The sequence below is a fragment of the Podarcis bocagei genome (assembly GCF_964188305.1).
Source record: "Podarcis bocagei genome assembly, chromosome: 3".
NCBI classification, from domain to species: domain Eukaryota; kingdom Metazoa; phylum Chordata; class Lepidosauria; order Squamata; family Lacertidae; genus Podarcis; species Podarcis bocagei.
In genome coordinates this window covers 6,615,150-6,631,904 of record NC_138127.1, presented here as the reverse complement: position 1 = coordinate 6,631,904, position 16,755 = coordinate 6,615,150, and the positions used below count along the sequence as shown (strand labels likewise).

Below are 16,755 nucleotides of genomic sequence, written 5' to 3'. Positions count from 1 at the left end.
GGACAGCGGAGGACTTCTCCGCTGTCCGGGGCGATGTAAAAGCCCCTGGGAAGGCAGGCAGGGGGGACAAAGACTTTTGCCCCCTGCCCGCCTTCAGAAGAGGTCCTGGACCTCTTCTGAAGGCGGGCGGGGGGCGAAAGTCTTTGCCCCCCCGCCTGCCTTCAAAAGCCGTCCGGGACAGCGGAGAAACGCGCTGCCTTTCTCCGCTCTCCCGGGAAGGCAGGCAGGGGGGACAAAGACTTTTGCCCCCTGCCCGCCTTCAGAAGAGGTCCAGGACCTCTTCTGAAGGCGGGCGGGGGGCGAAAGTCTTTGCTCCCCCCCGCCTGCCTTCAAAAGCCGTCCGCGATAGCGGGAAGCGCTTCCCTGCTATCCCGGACTGCTTTTAAAATGTTGGCGGCGGGGAGCAAAGCCTTTCGGCCCCCGCCGGCCTTCTTGGACCTCTTCTGAAGGCCGGAGGGGGGGAAAGGCTTTGCTCCCCACCACCAGCATTTAAAAGAGGTCCCCGGAGATTTCCCTATGGGCTTTCTTCTTGCGAAGCAAGCCCATAGGGAAATTCGTCTTGCGAAGCGCCTCCAAAACAGAAAACCCTTTCGTCTTGCAGGTTTTCCGTCTTGCGAGGCGTTCGTCTTGCGAGGTACCACTGTAATGGATGATTGTTAGAGAGGCTGAAGGAAGTCCAAAAGAGAAAATATGCAATAAATCTAGATTGGATATTTTAAATGTATGTTGGAAAATTAATAAAAAATATTTATTAAAAAAAAGAAAAAAAGAAAAACGAGGCTGCAATACTATATACATTTATCTAGGAGTAAGTCCCATTGAAGTCAATGTGGCTTCCATCTGTGTAAATAAACATGCCTAGGTTCAGTCTGTTGTGTATATTAAGCATAACAGCTGGTTGTTTTGTACATTAACCACTCCACGACCCTAACATGCACTTTATAGGTCTAGATATTATAAGCATTTCTATTAATTGGCTCAGCTGGTTAGCGCATGCTGCCAATAATGTCAAGGTTGCAGGTTTGATCCCCATATGGGACAACAGCATATTCCTGCACTAGATCAGTGGTGTCCAAACTTTTTTCAAAGAGGGCCAGATTTGAAGCTGTTGAGGGTTTTTAAGGATTTTACCCCAGCAAATAAACTGCCACAGGGGCCTGATGAAACCGACGGGCGGGCTGGATTGGGCCCCCAAAATGAACTTTGGACATGACTGGACTAGATGATCCTCAGGGTCCCTTCCAACTCTACAGCCTGTGATTCCATGATATATATTCCATGACCTCCTCTGGCTCCACTGTTGCCCTCCTCTCCCCCTGCTCACTCCCCTATTCATGCTACTCCTTCCTGCTCATCTATCTATCTATCTACCGTATTTTTCGCTCTATAACACGCACCCGACCATAACACGCACGTAGTTTTTAGAGGAGGAAAATCCGTAGGCATGCCACCTGTAGGCATTCCCTCCATAACACACACAGACATTTCCCCTTACTTTCTAGGAGGAAAAAAGTGAGTGTTACGGTGCAAAAAATACGGTATCTGTCTGTTTATCATCTATCTATCTATCTATCTATCTATCTATCTATCTATCTATCTATCTATCATCTCTATCATCTTTCTTTCTTTTTCTTTTTCTTCTCCTTTGCTGTGTGATAATGGCACAAGATAATATCACCAAGGCAGCTATCTGTAAATAAACATTAAACGCCCATAAAAATGGCAAAAGTAGTTTCTTTCACAAATAGGTTTTATCTTAAACAAGCGCAAACGCAGTAAATAAAGAGTTCAATTGTGATATATCAGTGGTTCAGTGCTTGGACGTTGTTTCGGTAATCCGACGTTTCGCCGCTAAAGAGCTTAGTCTTCAAGCTTTGTAGAAAATAATATACACGAGAAAATAGTATGCAAACGACTTAAAGCAGGGGGCATATCTGTCCCCATCTGCATGTTTCCATCAGGAGGAGCATAGGAAAGAGGACGATGTCCTTCAGTTTGTTAAACCTCCTTCAGTTTGTTTGTGACTTCTCCAGCACCTTGGCTCTGAGAAAGGGCCAAATAAGTGCTCTTTTTCAAAATGAGGTACGCTGGACAAGGTGGCCAGGAGAACGTTTGCATCACAACCACAGTTTACCACAACAGCTTCTTAAGCAGCTATTCTTTAGTGTTGACCTTTAAAGCCAGGAATGGCCTCGGCCCTTTCTCCACCTCCATCATCCAGCCCAGACACTGAGGTCCAGCCCTGAGGGCCCTCTGGCGGTTCACTCACTACAATATGTGAAGCCACAGGGAATCAGGCAGAGGGCCTCCCATCAGGAGTCAGATAAACAACTATTTGACTTTTAGAAGACTTCTAGAAGACATCCCCTGTTCAGGGAAGTTTTTCATGGTTGATGTTCTATTGCAGGGGTCTGCAACCCGCGGCTCCGGAGCCGCATGTGGCTCTTTTACACCTTTACCGTGGCTCCGGGGCGGATACTAGCGAGGGGAGGAGGCGCATTGTGCGCCCCGACACTCCCCACTGTGGCGGGCGCTGTACTGGCTGTGACGTCGCATGGGGGCGGTGCATGCGTTAGTCACGCACCGTCCTGACGTCACCTTCCCGCCCGCCCGCTACATTGTAAGGGGCATGTACGCTGGTCACTGCATTGAAAGGGGGCATGTACACTGGTCACTGTTTTGAAGGGGAGTGAACAACACACACACACACACACACACACACACACACACACACAAAAGGTAACTTGTTAATTTAACGTTTATTTCTATGAGGAGGAGTAATTCTGAGGGGTCAAACAAAGAAATAATAAAAAAGTGACAAAAAAGTTATTTTTATAATGATGAGTTTTGCGGCTCCCAGTTTTTTTTTCTTCGGAAACGGGTCCAAGTGGCTCTTTTTGTCTTAAAGGTTGCAGACCCCTGCTCTAGTTGATAGTTTTTTGTTCCTGACCATACACTTTAAATAATTTGCAAGAATATGAACCAGCTTATGCATCTAGAAAGTCTGTAAACGAAGATGCCAGGCATAAATGTGATGCATTATTTATAAAGAGCCAGCTGTGGGTTAATATTTTTAATATTTTGTTGGAAGCCGCCCAAAGTGGCTGAGGCAACCCAGTCAGATGGGCTGCATATAAATAATAAAATTACTATTACTATTATAATTATTAGATAGCTTTCCTAACTGCAACAGCAACCAGAGGTGGTGGTGCAGGTATTCTCTTGGCCACAACACCTGGAATGCCAGGTTCTGAGAAGAAATATACTACTGGCTTTTCCTCAGAGGGTCCCAAATGAGGCAGGAAGGGGGAGGCAGGTGGTTAGACAGCAGTGTCTGCTCACAACTACCTGGGCCCAGCAGTTTGCAAATGGGCAGCAGGTCAGGCTGAAGAGAATCCCTCAGCCAGTGCCTGACATGGATGACCTCTGGCACCGGACCTGTATGTAAAGAATATATGGTCTTGTTTAAGACAAACTTAGTATCTTCCATGAGACAGGGGCTTTGAAAGGGGATCAATACCAACAATTGGTGTCTGAAAAAGCAGCAAACATAGCTCTCCCCTCAACTAATGGCGCTGAGCTGTTTTGAAAATATGGCCGATTTGTGAAAGAAAGCCAACTGCTGGTGACTTAGCACCTGATTTGTGGTGATGAATGACCCCTCTCTCTGCCACAGGGAGAATCAGTGTCAGAGCCTGAAGTGGAACGGCAGGGTTCCTGATTTCACAATCTGCAACTCAGGCTGTATCTTGGAAGTGCCACGGAGAGAGTGCGAAAAGGAAGTAATTTAATCTTGCAACCATATGCAGACTGTAAATAGTCCGCCTGACCTGTCCCTGTCCCATCAATAACTGCAGGGGGGAAAAAGAGAGAAAGATAGGCCCCAGAGTTTCAGCTCTGAAGCGAGCTGAGCTGTACCTGCTGATAACCTGGGTCGGGTTCTTGGAGTCTGCATCTCTTGTCGGGCGTGAGGCAGCATGTGATAACGCTTCGCTTCATTCACTAGATCCCGGCAGGCCTCTGAAGACTTTATCAACTCCTCATTGTCAACAACGTTTAGCAGATAACTGGGATGGATGAAGGGTAGGCGGACCACTGCCAGCAACTCAGGAGCATACTGCAAAAGCAAATGTAACAACTACTTTACACAACTGGGTTGTCAAGGACTGTTCGCTGCCTTCCCCCTCCTGTTTGGGACAAGGTGACATTCAAACTGACCCCACCTTCAACTTTTGTAAAATGCATTTTCCGTGGCTCCCCCTTCTCAAAAGGAAATTCGGAGTCAGTTGAAGACAACACTCCCCCCCCCCCAACGAATCTTTCTACCTCTCTGCTTCACTACCATCAAAGCCTTTTTAGGTCTCACAGTGGAAAAATAATCTTCAAAAGATAGCAGCTCTTGTTCTACACTCCTGCACACTTATATTTCAAACTAAAAACGGATGGTGAATTTATGCTGAATTTATACCCCTTACACAGAGGAGACCTGCTGTAATCTTTCCAGTTTCCTCCGTTAACCTTGAAATTTAAGACCGGCTGCTTGGTTTCAAACAAATAGCTATTCTAGTGGCATTTTAAATGTCAAAAAAGTTTATGTTTATAGAAAGTCTAAGGTGAATGGTTGAATGATGACATTGGTTTTGATAAAGCGTGGGTTTTTGTTCACTGGCAAAACAAATATGTTCTTCCAGGTTTCGCTAGAAGTCAAACTCCAGGAGCTAATAATCAAATGCAGATGGCATATCTCCATCTTTCTGCATAAATAAAATAAACTTTATAGTGCAAAGGACATTTAAATGGCTGAAAACATCCATCACCAGCCAAGGCTTAACAGAAAGCAAAAGCACAACAGAGAGAAAATTGCACGTTATAAAATGAAGAATTCATGGAATGATTTATTTTTCTAACTGTTCATTCTCCTAAATATCACATACTGCCTCAGAGCAAATTGCGCACAGCATTTGGTGAATGTGCTGGCAGACAGAGCACAGGAAGAAAAAGCAGATTGGTACAAAAGAGGAAAGATGATTAAGAACAGTCAAGGATGTCGCTAGGACAATGCCCTGATGCACTGGAAACAGACATTTCTTTAAGGACCCCAGAGCTGCCAAACGAGCACCTGTGATCTTTAGGCAACTGGGAACATTCGGTATAATTCACAACTCCTTCCTTAGATAATTGTTCACCCTTAGAGAGAGGTTGACTTTAATGGAGAAAGGATGATAATGACTGAGAGTTGAAGAAGCTGAAAGATTTGTGAGGAGTGCAAATCAGTACCACACCTAATGCCCCAAACATGCATAATTCCAGTTTTCTAGACAGTGATTTAAAAATTGGATTCATAAGAAGTGTTCTGCAAATATGTGGTTAGTAGCTGCCGCCACCATTGATCAAGTAATTCCAAAAATAATTTGAATTCCCTCCCCGCAATAGGACATTAACCTCTCCATTTCCAGAGCTCCAATGGTCTGATTACAAACTATATTACTACAAGTAATAACTGGCTCAGTGAGACAGAAAGAAGATAGTTGGATACCTTTTTTAAAAAACAACAACACCCAAATAAATCCTGTTTGTTTAACAAACTGGCTGAGATGGAAATAAGAAGGGATTTAAAATGCTGCTTCTCATGTTTTGCACCAAGCTAACACCCAAGTACTGAAACCTCTGAAAACCCACTTATTTAATTATTTGCCTATCTAACTAATAACACAAAAATGATCCATAGGACAGAATAGTGTCTCACCTTCCATCTTGCCACTGTAGCTGGAAAGACCTGCTGGGATTCAGATTTTAAAATCCCTTGCCTTTTCAGAAGCAGGAAATGTTGCAGCACAAGGAGCAAAATAAGGACCCGATTCTGCATGGAGTTACTTCCTAAATGTACACAGTAAAGGTAAAGGTACCCCTGCCCGTACGGGCCAGTCGTGTCCGACTCTAGGGTTGTGCGCTCATCTCACTCTAGAGGCCGGGGGCCAGCGCTGTCCGGAGACACTTCCGGGTCACGTGGCCAGCGTGACAAAGCCGCATCTGGCGAGCCAGCGCAGCACACGGAAACGGCGTTTACCTTCCCACCAGTAAGCGGTCCCTATTTATCTACTTGCACCCGGGGGTGCTTTCGAACTGCTAGGTTGGCAGGCGCTGGCACTGAGTAACGGGAGCGCACCCCGCCGCGGGGATTCGAACCGCCGACCTGACGATCGGCAAGTCCTAGGCGCTGAGGTTTTACCCACAGCGCCAGCCGCGTCCCTATGTACACAGTAGTCATTGCTTAAGTAATATGAAACATTCTTACACAAGTGGGGGCACACAATTGCGCCTGCACCATTTCATACTGGAGCTTTGCATTTTAAAATACCCAAAGTCAGTTAGTCATGGTGTCACACTAGGATCCGGAAAACCATGATCAGATCCCCACTCAGCCCTGAAGCTCACTGAATGACCGTAAGCCTTTCTGCACTTATCATTTATAATGATACAGCTGCTGTTTGAGCCAACATTTAGGAGTGAATCAGTCCCTGGTCTCTGCATCATCCAGAAGGAGCAGCTCAACTGCGGTTACGAAAGAGGGACAAGGTATGGGCCCATAGTTCCCTGATTTGTAGGGCTCCAGAGACAGCATCTTTAAATCGTCTCACTACAACCTCTTCCAGGCTAATGGAACAAAGCCATCTTTCAATGACTGTTGCCGAAAGCCCACAAAGGATGTTCTCTGTCTCTTCTTCCAGTGTTAAAACAATATAGCCACATACTGCCTGGGATAAACTCTGGCAACAACTGCTGAAGCAATCAAGAAAAGAGCTCACCCAATTTTGTTTAATTAGATTAGTGAGGAAAATTCATCCTGTTTCTCTCCCTTTGTGTGAGCTTGTGCCTCATTGCGAAAATAATGATAATAATAACAATAATTAGAACATGTTGTTCTGTTTCAGTGTTACTTGTTTGAAGCTAATGTCATAAGACTCTGATCTACCTTGCTCTTGCGCAGTTTCTAGCAGTGATTGATCAATCTCTTAAAAACAAACAAACAAACAAACAAACACACACACACACACACACACACAAAGGTGTTTTAGAATATATAATCTCACTGCCCCTGAAAGAGGACAAAGACTTCTCTCATATATATATATATTATGTGTGGCATTGTGTGTTTTCTCCTTTCGGCTAGCTCTTTTAACCAATAAGGTTGAGGACAAATTTCATTTGGCTTTACTGATTTAAATACATTCATACGAAGAAGGCATTCCATAGCTTATTTCTCTCCATTCCTGACCTATGATTGCTTTTTTAGGGCTCAGCTGGCTTCAGTGGCTAGGAACCAGCTCTTGATGGTTAGGCAGCTATGAACCCTATTGGACCAAAATGACTTCATAATCTGCTAACTTCCAGATGGAATAATTATGATGTGTTCTATGTGGGGCTGGCCCTTTAAAACAGATTACTGGCTAGGGTTTCCCTTTAGTCCTCATATAACCTGTTTTAAAACAGCTGAGATGTGTACGTTAAGGACCTATCTTATTTCTGTGATTGTTGTATTAAATTGTTTCTAGCATTGTGTTTTAATTGTAACCCGCCACAGGACCTTAGGATGAAGGGTGGGTAAATACTACTACTCCTACTAGTACTATTACTACCTATGTTTTGTTAGCTATGTATTAAATATCTTGTTAGCATAATTCTTCTTACTGAAACCTGGAGTAAGCACTGTTTAGCATTTCAGCCTCCTTGCCATCTGCCACAACTTTACCATCGCTCTCTTTTCTTCTTTCCTACGAGAGCTTAGTTTAACATGCTTTTCTTTACTTCCCTCTTCTTCTTCTTCTTTTTTAAAAAATATATTTTATTGAAAGTTTTCAGTGAGAAAAGAAAGGGAAAGAAAAAAACGGGAAAATCAAAACAACCAAACTGAAACCGTGATACAATTTTCAAAAGAGGATTTTGTAATATTCCAAAGAGCATCTTATGGATGCATTTTTATGTACTTAGGAAATCAACATGTCTAATTCTATATTTCATTGGTTATCTATATGCAGGTTGAGACTGGGTGTTTAGGGACCTGCAAACAATTAGGTCGTGGGCTACACAAAAATTAGGCTTCATCTTCTTCAAAGTTCATACTAAAGGTCAGATAGGGCCTTGTTTCGAGGAATCAAACCAATAATAATAATAATAATAATAATAATAATAATAATAATGCCCCGCCCATCTGGCTGGGGTTCTTTGAAACAAAGAAGAAATGCTATTTCATGAGTACTAGTAGGTAAAGTTTCAATGAGCTCCATGTAGACCAATGCGGAAGCAATCTAATTAATGACATCAAATACCTTTTTTTAATCATTCTAAGATTATTTTTCTTTGCATTTCATAGCTCCTTTAGGCTACAGATCAGTAGGCAGTTAAGCATTCTTAAATCAGCATGACTTCAAAAACAACAATCATGTGCCAAATTGTATCTTCAATGTAGATTTTGTTCTTGGCAACAAGCCTAATGAGCTATGTTTACAATGGGATACTATACTCATTTTTGCAGTGGAATAGAAAACCAAGACATGGGCATTTTCTCATGACCACCTCAAGGTGCTATGACTGACTGGGAGATATGAGCACAAATAGTCTTCCAAATAGCATGCAATCTAACCATCAGCTGGATTGTGCAACTTTTGTCCCTTTTTTGTGCAACTCTTCTAGCCATCCAACTCCCTAATGCAGAGATTCCCAAACTGTGGTCCACTGTGTGTCAGTGGATTTGTGACTGAAGAGATTCATATTGATTTGCATTGTATTTTTATTGCTTCTTTTATTTCTTATATTGTACTTTATTGTATTGTAATCTGAATTCTATGGAATTCCAATTGTAATAAAGGTAACTTGCACCTTATACAGGGGTTACTTTACTTTTTGCATCTTCAAATTTCCTATGGCTTAATATTACACTGGAAAGCTATTAAACTTTTTGACACTTTTGGCAGTTAATACCCTGAAAGGTCAAACTAATGTTTCCCTATTGTCTTAAATATCATCTCCCTCTCTCTTTTCTTTTCTACAGCTGCTATTATTCCATGCAAAAATGACCTTTGCTGCTGCAGGACTAAGCAAACATTAAGTAGCAGTCAAAAAAGCAGAAGCTAAATTGCATAAAAATTTACATTTTTATGTTTTACGTGACTACTGGTTTAGTTGTTTAGGCATTATACAAGGAGGCAGTTAACAAAAATTAAACTATGCTAGGGATACGGATAATCATAGAGATAAAGAAAACAAAAATACTATACACTTAAAAGATTACTCTGACCATTCCTATGGAATTCAAGTCCGTCCAAAACATTTGAAAACTGAAAACTCAATATGGAAGCCTCAATACAGAAAACTGAATACGAAAAACTCAAACTGGAAGCCACCTCGGAAATTTGACTTCTGAGGCACGTTCGAAAACGGAAGCATTTACTTCCGGGTTTAGGTCGTTTGAGTTCCGAAATGTTAGTCAACGGAGACGTTCGAAAACTGGGGTAGCACTGTATGTAGATGCTGGCCCTAATCCCTGTTTGTACTGCTGAACAGAGAGAGCTTTTCAACAGAAGCTGTATATTATCTAGATAACTTTCCCTAAGACTTTCTTCCCTGGTTTGAAATGGATAAATTAATAGGACATGAAGAAATGAAGCCACCTAGGTATACCTGGCCCTGGTGCCAGCTGTTGATTTCAGCACCAACTCAGTAAGCCCTGCCCATAGATGCCACCTGTTTCAAATAAACCTTTCCATATGATTGTGTATTAGGGAAGGACCAAGTAAAACATCTGTTCTCTATTTATACACTCATCCTCAACTTTATTTACTATTTATTGGCCTCCAGAATGGTTTCTCAAAATCGAGAGATTATCTCACACCAACTTCGGTGGTATCACAGTTTGAAGCGATATAACACAATGAGATGAATAGCTGGCATCAAGTCATGTTTGCCTCACCTGGGCTTAAGGAGACATCACTGAAAAGAGTTGTGCGTATAAATCTTAGGCATAACTGCCACATCCTGTTCAAATGAAGCTATAAGATGGCTTGTTAGTAGCAGCACAGATGACTAAATACAGCATTTATATGGAAGGAGCTGCTTTCCTGCTATTCTGTTCTCCAGGCTCTGCCTATGGCAGCACATTCATTTATATTTCTGGTACTAACTTGATGGGGAAAGGATTTTATTTTTGCATTATTATCATTAATACAAAAAAGAAGCGTTCATTCACTACGCTGTGGAGGATATCATCATCATCATCCCCTCCCAACTTTTCTCTGATGAAAATAGGGATGTCCTATATAAATAATAATAATAATAACAATAATACTTATTTGGCAATTACTTGTAGCCGAGTAAGATTGTCTTCCATAAACACGGTTTTAACAATGAGTCCGTAAGTGACTGTGGAGGCCAATTCTGGATCCACACGTTCTTCCACAGTGCATAGCTGTCAACTTTTCCCTTTTCTTGTGAGGAATCCTATTCGGAATAAGGGAATTTCCCTTTAAAAAAGGGACAGCTATGCCACAGTGGGGACATTGATTTCCGGGCGGGAGCTGATTTCAGTGTGGGTTTGCCAAGCATGCTTTCCTCCTAGCACATTTCTCCCTTGCGTCCTGAGTTCGAGTGTCTTCAAAGCCCATGACATAATAATAATGCCCCACCCATCTGACTGGGCTGCCCCCACCACTCTGGGCAGCTTTTTAAACATTAAAAACTTCCCTATACAGGACTGTCTTCTAAAGGCTTTATCTCATTGGCTCAGGGGTCACATAACTCTATACTCTCCAATGTTTTTCCAATGAAAATAGAGATGTCCTAGGCAAAAGTGGGACATTCTGGGGTCAAATCAGAAACCAGGGCAGCTTCTGTAAATCCGGGAGAAGTCCCTGGAAAATAGGGATGCTTGGAAGGTCTGCATCGTTGGTTTAAAAAAAGAAGGAAGACCGAAACTTATTTTCCTTCTAAGCACGCAATACACAAATTAATTTCCATACCCTGAAATTAAGCACAACATTATTGCTTCTGAAAAGATGAAGCAGAGAGCTAGGCCAAAGCTATCTGCATAGATAAGGTATCAGGCCTGCACTGCTTTGACCTACTGAGCTGATAAAAAAAATCTTGATTTTGTTGCCTACCTCGGAAAAGGTAAAGACGGCCGTTTGTCACGCACCTGGCAGGTCACACTGCGTAGCTGCCGCAGTGCCGAATTTAGTGAATCACAAGCTAGGCAGGCCTGCTGTTGGTTAAATGTCTTCTGAAGGGCACCACACAATGGCAACGGTAATTTTGCAAGCACCCAGGGGAATGCATGAGGGCAATGTTGCAATCATCTTATATTTTTTTTAAAAAAGAACTTGTCTGGATTAGCTGGGGTGAGGGTACAATGGGTGAAAAAATAGATAGGCCAAATTCATTACGTGTTGTGAATGGAACTGGGTAAGGAATGAGTCTAGAGTAGTGAAAGGGAAATCATAAAGTGGTTGAAGAGAAGGCCATTATTGCCTTCTCCACTTCCTGTGGCTACTCCATCAACTGGACCGAACCTTCCTTTCTTCCACGGCAGGCTATTTACGAAACAAACACACCTTACTAAAAAGTGGGGGGAGGGAGGTAGTTCAAGAATTGTCTTCTTCATTATCATTTTTTAAAGCATTATGGTGCTGATTAGAATTCTTACCTGCCGTTTACTCAAAGTTCTATAAGCAGGTGACATAAAATATAAAATAAATATAATAGATATACAATAAATATAAACAACTCCACAGTAGACTACTTGGCAGGACTCGAAAAAGCAAAGGGCAAGTGGTTAGGGTTAAAACAACTTTCCACCCCACCATTTTTCCCTCTTTTGTTGTGTATTTGCGATCTCAGAATTGAAGAAACAGGTGAGCAGAAGTAGAATGTTTGTGATGGAGAGAGCGAGTTGTTCTGGGAGAAGGGGAATAACAGCACGGGGGGGGGGGGTTAGCTAAGAGAAACCTTGCCCTCCTTTCTTTCCTGAAGGCACCCAAACCAAATATTTAGACTGCTGCCTCTTTGAGGGTATAGGTGTAAAATGACAATAAACCTACCCTGGGATAATCCAGGTTGTAAATAAAAGAAAATATCCCACCTCACCCCCTGCAAACAACAGAAAATGACTTTGGAACAAGGTTTTGGATATGTTGATATGGCAACATACAGGATACCCTTGCTTCTATTTCTCTCATTAATATAAAATAGAAGCCCGTGTTTGGGGGACAGTTGGGAAAATAAAATAAATGACTAAAAACAAAATGAAATTGTCTAATTTTCAAGCACAGCATCTACTCTGTGGCCATGTACTCACTTTTCAAAATTAGGGTTAATTAACTCACAATTATTTTCAGAGTGGAGAGAACCCTCAAAAGACATAGGCCAGAATCCAGAAAACAGGTACACTTAAGATGATTTATTTTAGGGGATTAAATAGCCTCTCTCTGTTGGATGATGTCCCACACTCAGCAATTAAGGCAGCAATCCTGCCCAAATTATCTGTGGAATTAATTGGCTTCCAGTTATAAGTCACAAATATGCAAATGAATTCTGTATTCATCATGAGAAACTTTAAAAACACTGAATTGTATTTAACTAAGTCATCAGAGGATTTGGCTAGCTTAAGTCTATTGATTTCAGTGGGACTTCTTCAAGTTGGTTGGATACAACCCATTATATCCATATGTAGTTGCGGTGGTGGAAATATGGAACTAATTTTTGTAAGTTACCACTGTATTCCTCTATAAAAAAAATCAAATATGATTTTTTTAGCATGACATGTCTATTTTATTCTTTTTGTAAAGCTGTGCCACACACACACACTTTTGCAAAATATGCAGGTTGTGAAATAAATTTACCATTGCAGATGTGAAAAATACATTATTTTCTAGCAACAAAGTATCCCTATCAATTTCTACGCATCTGCTTCTGGAGACAAGTCTTCTGAATATTCAGTAGGTCTGAGATTATCCATTCCCCCCCCCCCCATCTCAGATCTGTAATGATCGGAGAAGAAAAGCACAAACGTTTCTGTTGTGCATCTAAATTACTGGAGAAAAGAAGTTTCCTGTATGTAGTACTGTATGTGGTTGGTGGTGATGATTGGGTGGGGGGGCAACGGGAAGCAGAATTGTATGCACCAGGAAATGACTCCTAGACTGAAGTCCCATCTTTTCTTTTCAACTCCAACTCGCATGGTGCAATTTACTGCTGGCTCGTTCCTGACAACTTGAGAGCAACTTATGAAATCATGATTACAGCAATTCTTATAGGAGCTACATAAATATGACAAACGTGGGGACAGTTTATGTTCCCATAATCCGTGGAAGTAGCTTTTCCATGAGTGTGGCTGGCATAAAAATGAGTCAACCATACAGGCTGATTAATTTGGATCCCAACAATGGGTGTGATACTCCACTAGGTTGGGGTGCCAAAGAAGAGTCATATGAGTGACCCCAACCCACATGGTCAGAGCACTTAAGCATCACCCCAGCTGCAGAGGAGCAATTTACAGAAAAGCAGTGCCTGACAATCTGGTCCTTTCAAAAGACCATCAAATTCTTCTCATGTGAACTGACGTAATAAAAACATGTCTCCCAGAGTGGAAGGATACTGAAGGAATGATAACGGAAGAGGAAGAAAGGAAAGCAGTACAAGAAACATAAACAAAGGAAGAGAGTTTAAAAGCTCCCTGCTTACTTAATTTATTAAGTGCTGCTGCTAAGGATTGGGGAACATTTAGACAAGAATTACAGCTGCTTACAATAGAAAGCCAGGTTAAGGACATGTCAGATATACAAAAAATAGCAACATCCTTCAGCCCTGTGGCTGGACTTTCATTAACCTGAACACTAAGGAGGTGGGTAGGTGAAACCAAGTACAAAGCTCTATTCCTTAAACTTTAGATAGTTTATCCCTGTTCAGATGGTCTTTGTACACATTTGTTTCTCTAGATGTGCAAATGTGATCATGTCTACTGATAACATCCTCCCAAACCCAGTCTCCATGCACTGCACGTCATATCAGCACAGAATACACAGAATTACAAGAATACACTCCAGCTTTATAACTGCAGTCTCGAAAATGGAAGGCACAGACCGCACAGGTGTGATTAGGGTGTGGGATGTTATTCCAGACCCTACTCCCACTCCCCACATATACAAACATTTGTTGTACTGCCTGGATGTCATCAAAGTGAGACAACGAAGTAGAGATAGAAGAAACTTAAATGTTCTTTCAAGAACTTACTGGAAAGCAGCTTGTCAAGATGTTTTAGGTTATTATTATTACTTTCTAGAACTAAGGTCTGCTTTGAGCTTGAATAAGTTGTAACTATGGGACTGGCTCTTCTAGATAGAAAGAAACCTGCAACTAATTAGAAACATCAATTTTTCTCCTTGGTATCTGCTCTTGGGAACAGAGCATTTTAGAGCTAGCTATCTGACCAAACTCTTAGTAGTTTCCTTAAAAAATGCCTTTATTGATCTGTGTTTCCAAGAGATGCCTATTACAGCATTGGATGGTCACTACGACAAGCCCCATACGCAGACAGACTTTGTATTTGTGGTCAACCTCAGGTGGAAGACATCATTCATTAACTGTTAGCTCCTCCTTTATATAGAGACCCAAGATATTGTTTTCTGAAACCTTTGGTCACATAAGCAAGCAGGGACACCCCAGTAAAAATGGTTGAGTTTCTTTTGAGTGAAAATAATAGCTTCATAACACACCAAGTGGCCCTCTATGCACTGGCTGCAAAAAAACAAAACAAAACATAGAAATCAAGCTGGATTTGAGTTTGTTGGTGTCTCTGTTAACTTCTCTCTTTTACCTGAAGAAGTGTGCATGCACACAAAAGCTCATACCAATAACAAACAAACTTAAGGTGCTACTAGAGGGAATTTTTTTATTTTGTTTCGACTACAGCAGACCAACACGGCTACCTACCTGTAACTTCTCTCTTTTACATCATGGATGTTGGCAATTGGATTTGCCTTGTTGGTCTCTCCATGTGTTGGGTGCTGGTGGCAGAGCGAGCAATGACAGTTTCACCCTCGTGCCTCACGGGGCTGGGGCCAATGCTCCTTCCTTTCAACACAGCAATGTATAACTATATCGCAATGTTGAAAAGCCTCGGCCCAGTATACCTGAAGGAGCGACTCCACCCCCATCGTTCAGCCTGGACACTGAGGTCCAGCTCCGAGGGCCTTCTGGTGGTTCCCTCGCTGCGAGAAGTGAGGTTACAGGGAACCAGGCAGAGGGCCTTCTCGGTAGTGGCGCCCGCCCTGTGGAGCGCCCTCCCATCAGATGTCAAGGAGATAAACAACTATCCAACTTTTAGAAGACATATGAAGGCAGCCCTGTTTAGGGAAGTTTTATTCTGTTTTTAATGTTCTGTTGAAAGCCGCCCAGAGTGGCTGGGGAAACCCATCCAAATGGGTGGGGTAGAAATATATTATTATTATTATTATTATTATTATTATTATTATTATTATTATTATTATTATATTGCCCAGCCCTAATTATGGCTTGCAGCCATTGATAAACTTATCCCACATGAAAGTGGTTCAATGTTTTGTGCACAAAATGGGGAAAGAGGGAAGTTTTCTGGAAGATAGCTGCCTTGAGAATCAGCAGTAGTGGGAGTTGGGGAACAGATATGAAGGAGTGCCTTGTAGCATAACAAAGTGAGCAACCAAGCTAAAGTGGTACGATGAACTGACTACTTGAGGGCTCTTAACTGATTGTTATGTATCATTCCAACATCAGTTTTGCCTCAATTTCAAACATGTGGTACTCCCACTCTCCCTGACATAAGCAATTTGATTTTCTTGGACTTTTATCTGTCATGTTGCCAAGCCAGGCATGTTCAGTTCTTGTAATCCTTCTTTTCAAATCAGCTCCTCGTATCCTTTAATCAATCACTTTGCTGTTCTGCAAATTACCTCCAGTTACTTTGCGAACTTTTGTTTTTCCTATGCCATTATGCTACTGTTTATACAGAGCCCTCTTGAAGGTATAGGATATCATAGGAAGTTCATTAATATGTTTTATTGCCAAACAATTCCATTTTATAACTGAGCATTTTGCCTTCCCGTGGGGCTTTTCAAAAGCCAAACGTGAGTGTGCACATAGTTCAAACCCAAGTGGGAAATTTCAAAATGACCATATTGCATTTACTTATAACCCTGTTCTCTAGGTGGCTTACAACAAGTAGAGAATCTGACAAAAAAAACGTACATAAATAAAATGACAGAAGGAAAACAAAGCCAAGATAGGAATAGGGAATAGAAACTGATGAAATAAAAATAGAGGAAATTTTAAAAAGCTCTTCACTTGGCATCAAAATGACAATGACAAATGACAGGCAAGTCTCTCTCGGGGAAGGCATTCTATAGCTGGGGTGCTGCTACTGAAAAGACCCATTCTTTTACAGTTTCCCACTGCACCTGGTAAGCATAGTCAGGGATTATGGGAACTGGAGTTCAGCAACATTTGAAGAACACCACATTGGCTACTCCTAGTATAGTAAAGGTAAAGGGACCCCTGACCATTAGGTCCAGTCGTGACTGACTCTGGGGTTGTGGTGCTCATCTCGCTTTATTGGCGTACAGCTTCCGGGTCATGTGGCCAGCATGACTAAGCCGCTTCTGGCAAACCATAGCAGCGCATGGAAACGCCGTTTACCTTCCCGCCGGAGTGGTACCTATTTATCTACTTGCA

General features: G+C 42.0%; 1 protein-coding gene across 1 annotated transcript in view; it reads right to left on the bottom strand.

Moving 5' to 3' along the window:
- Positions 1–16,755, bottom strand: part of KLHL29 (kelch like family member 29) — a 431,347-nt gene that overhangs the window by 44,725 nt on the left and 369,867 nt on the right. The window contains exon 9 of the mRNA XM_081189071.1: positions 3,919–4,117. Within this exon, the coding sequence (XP_081045197.1) occupies positions 3,919–4,117 (199 nt within the window). The remainder of the gene's footprint in view (positions 1–3,918; positions 4,118–16,755) is intronic.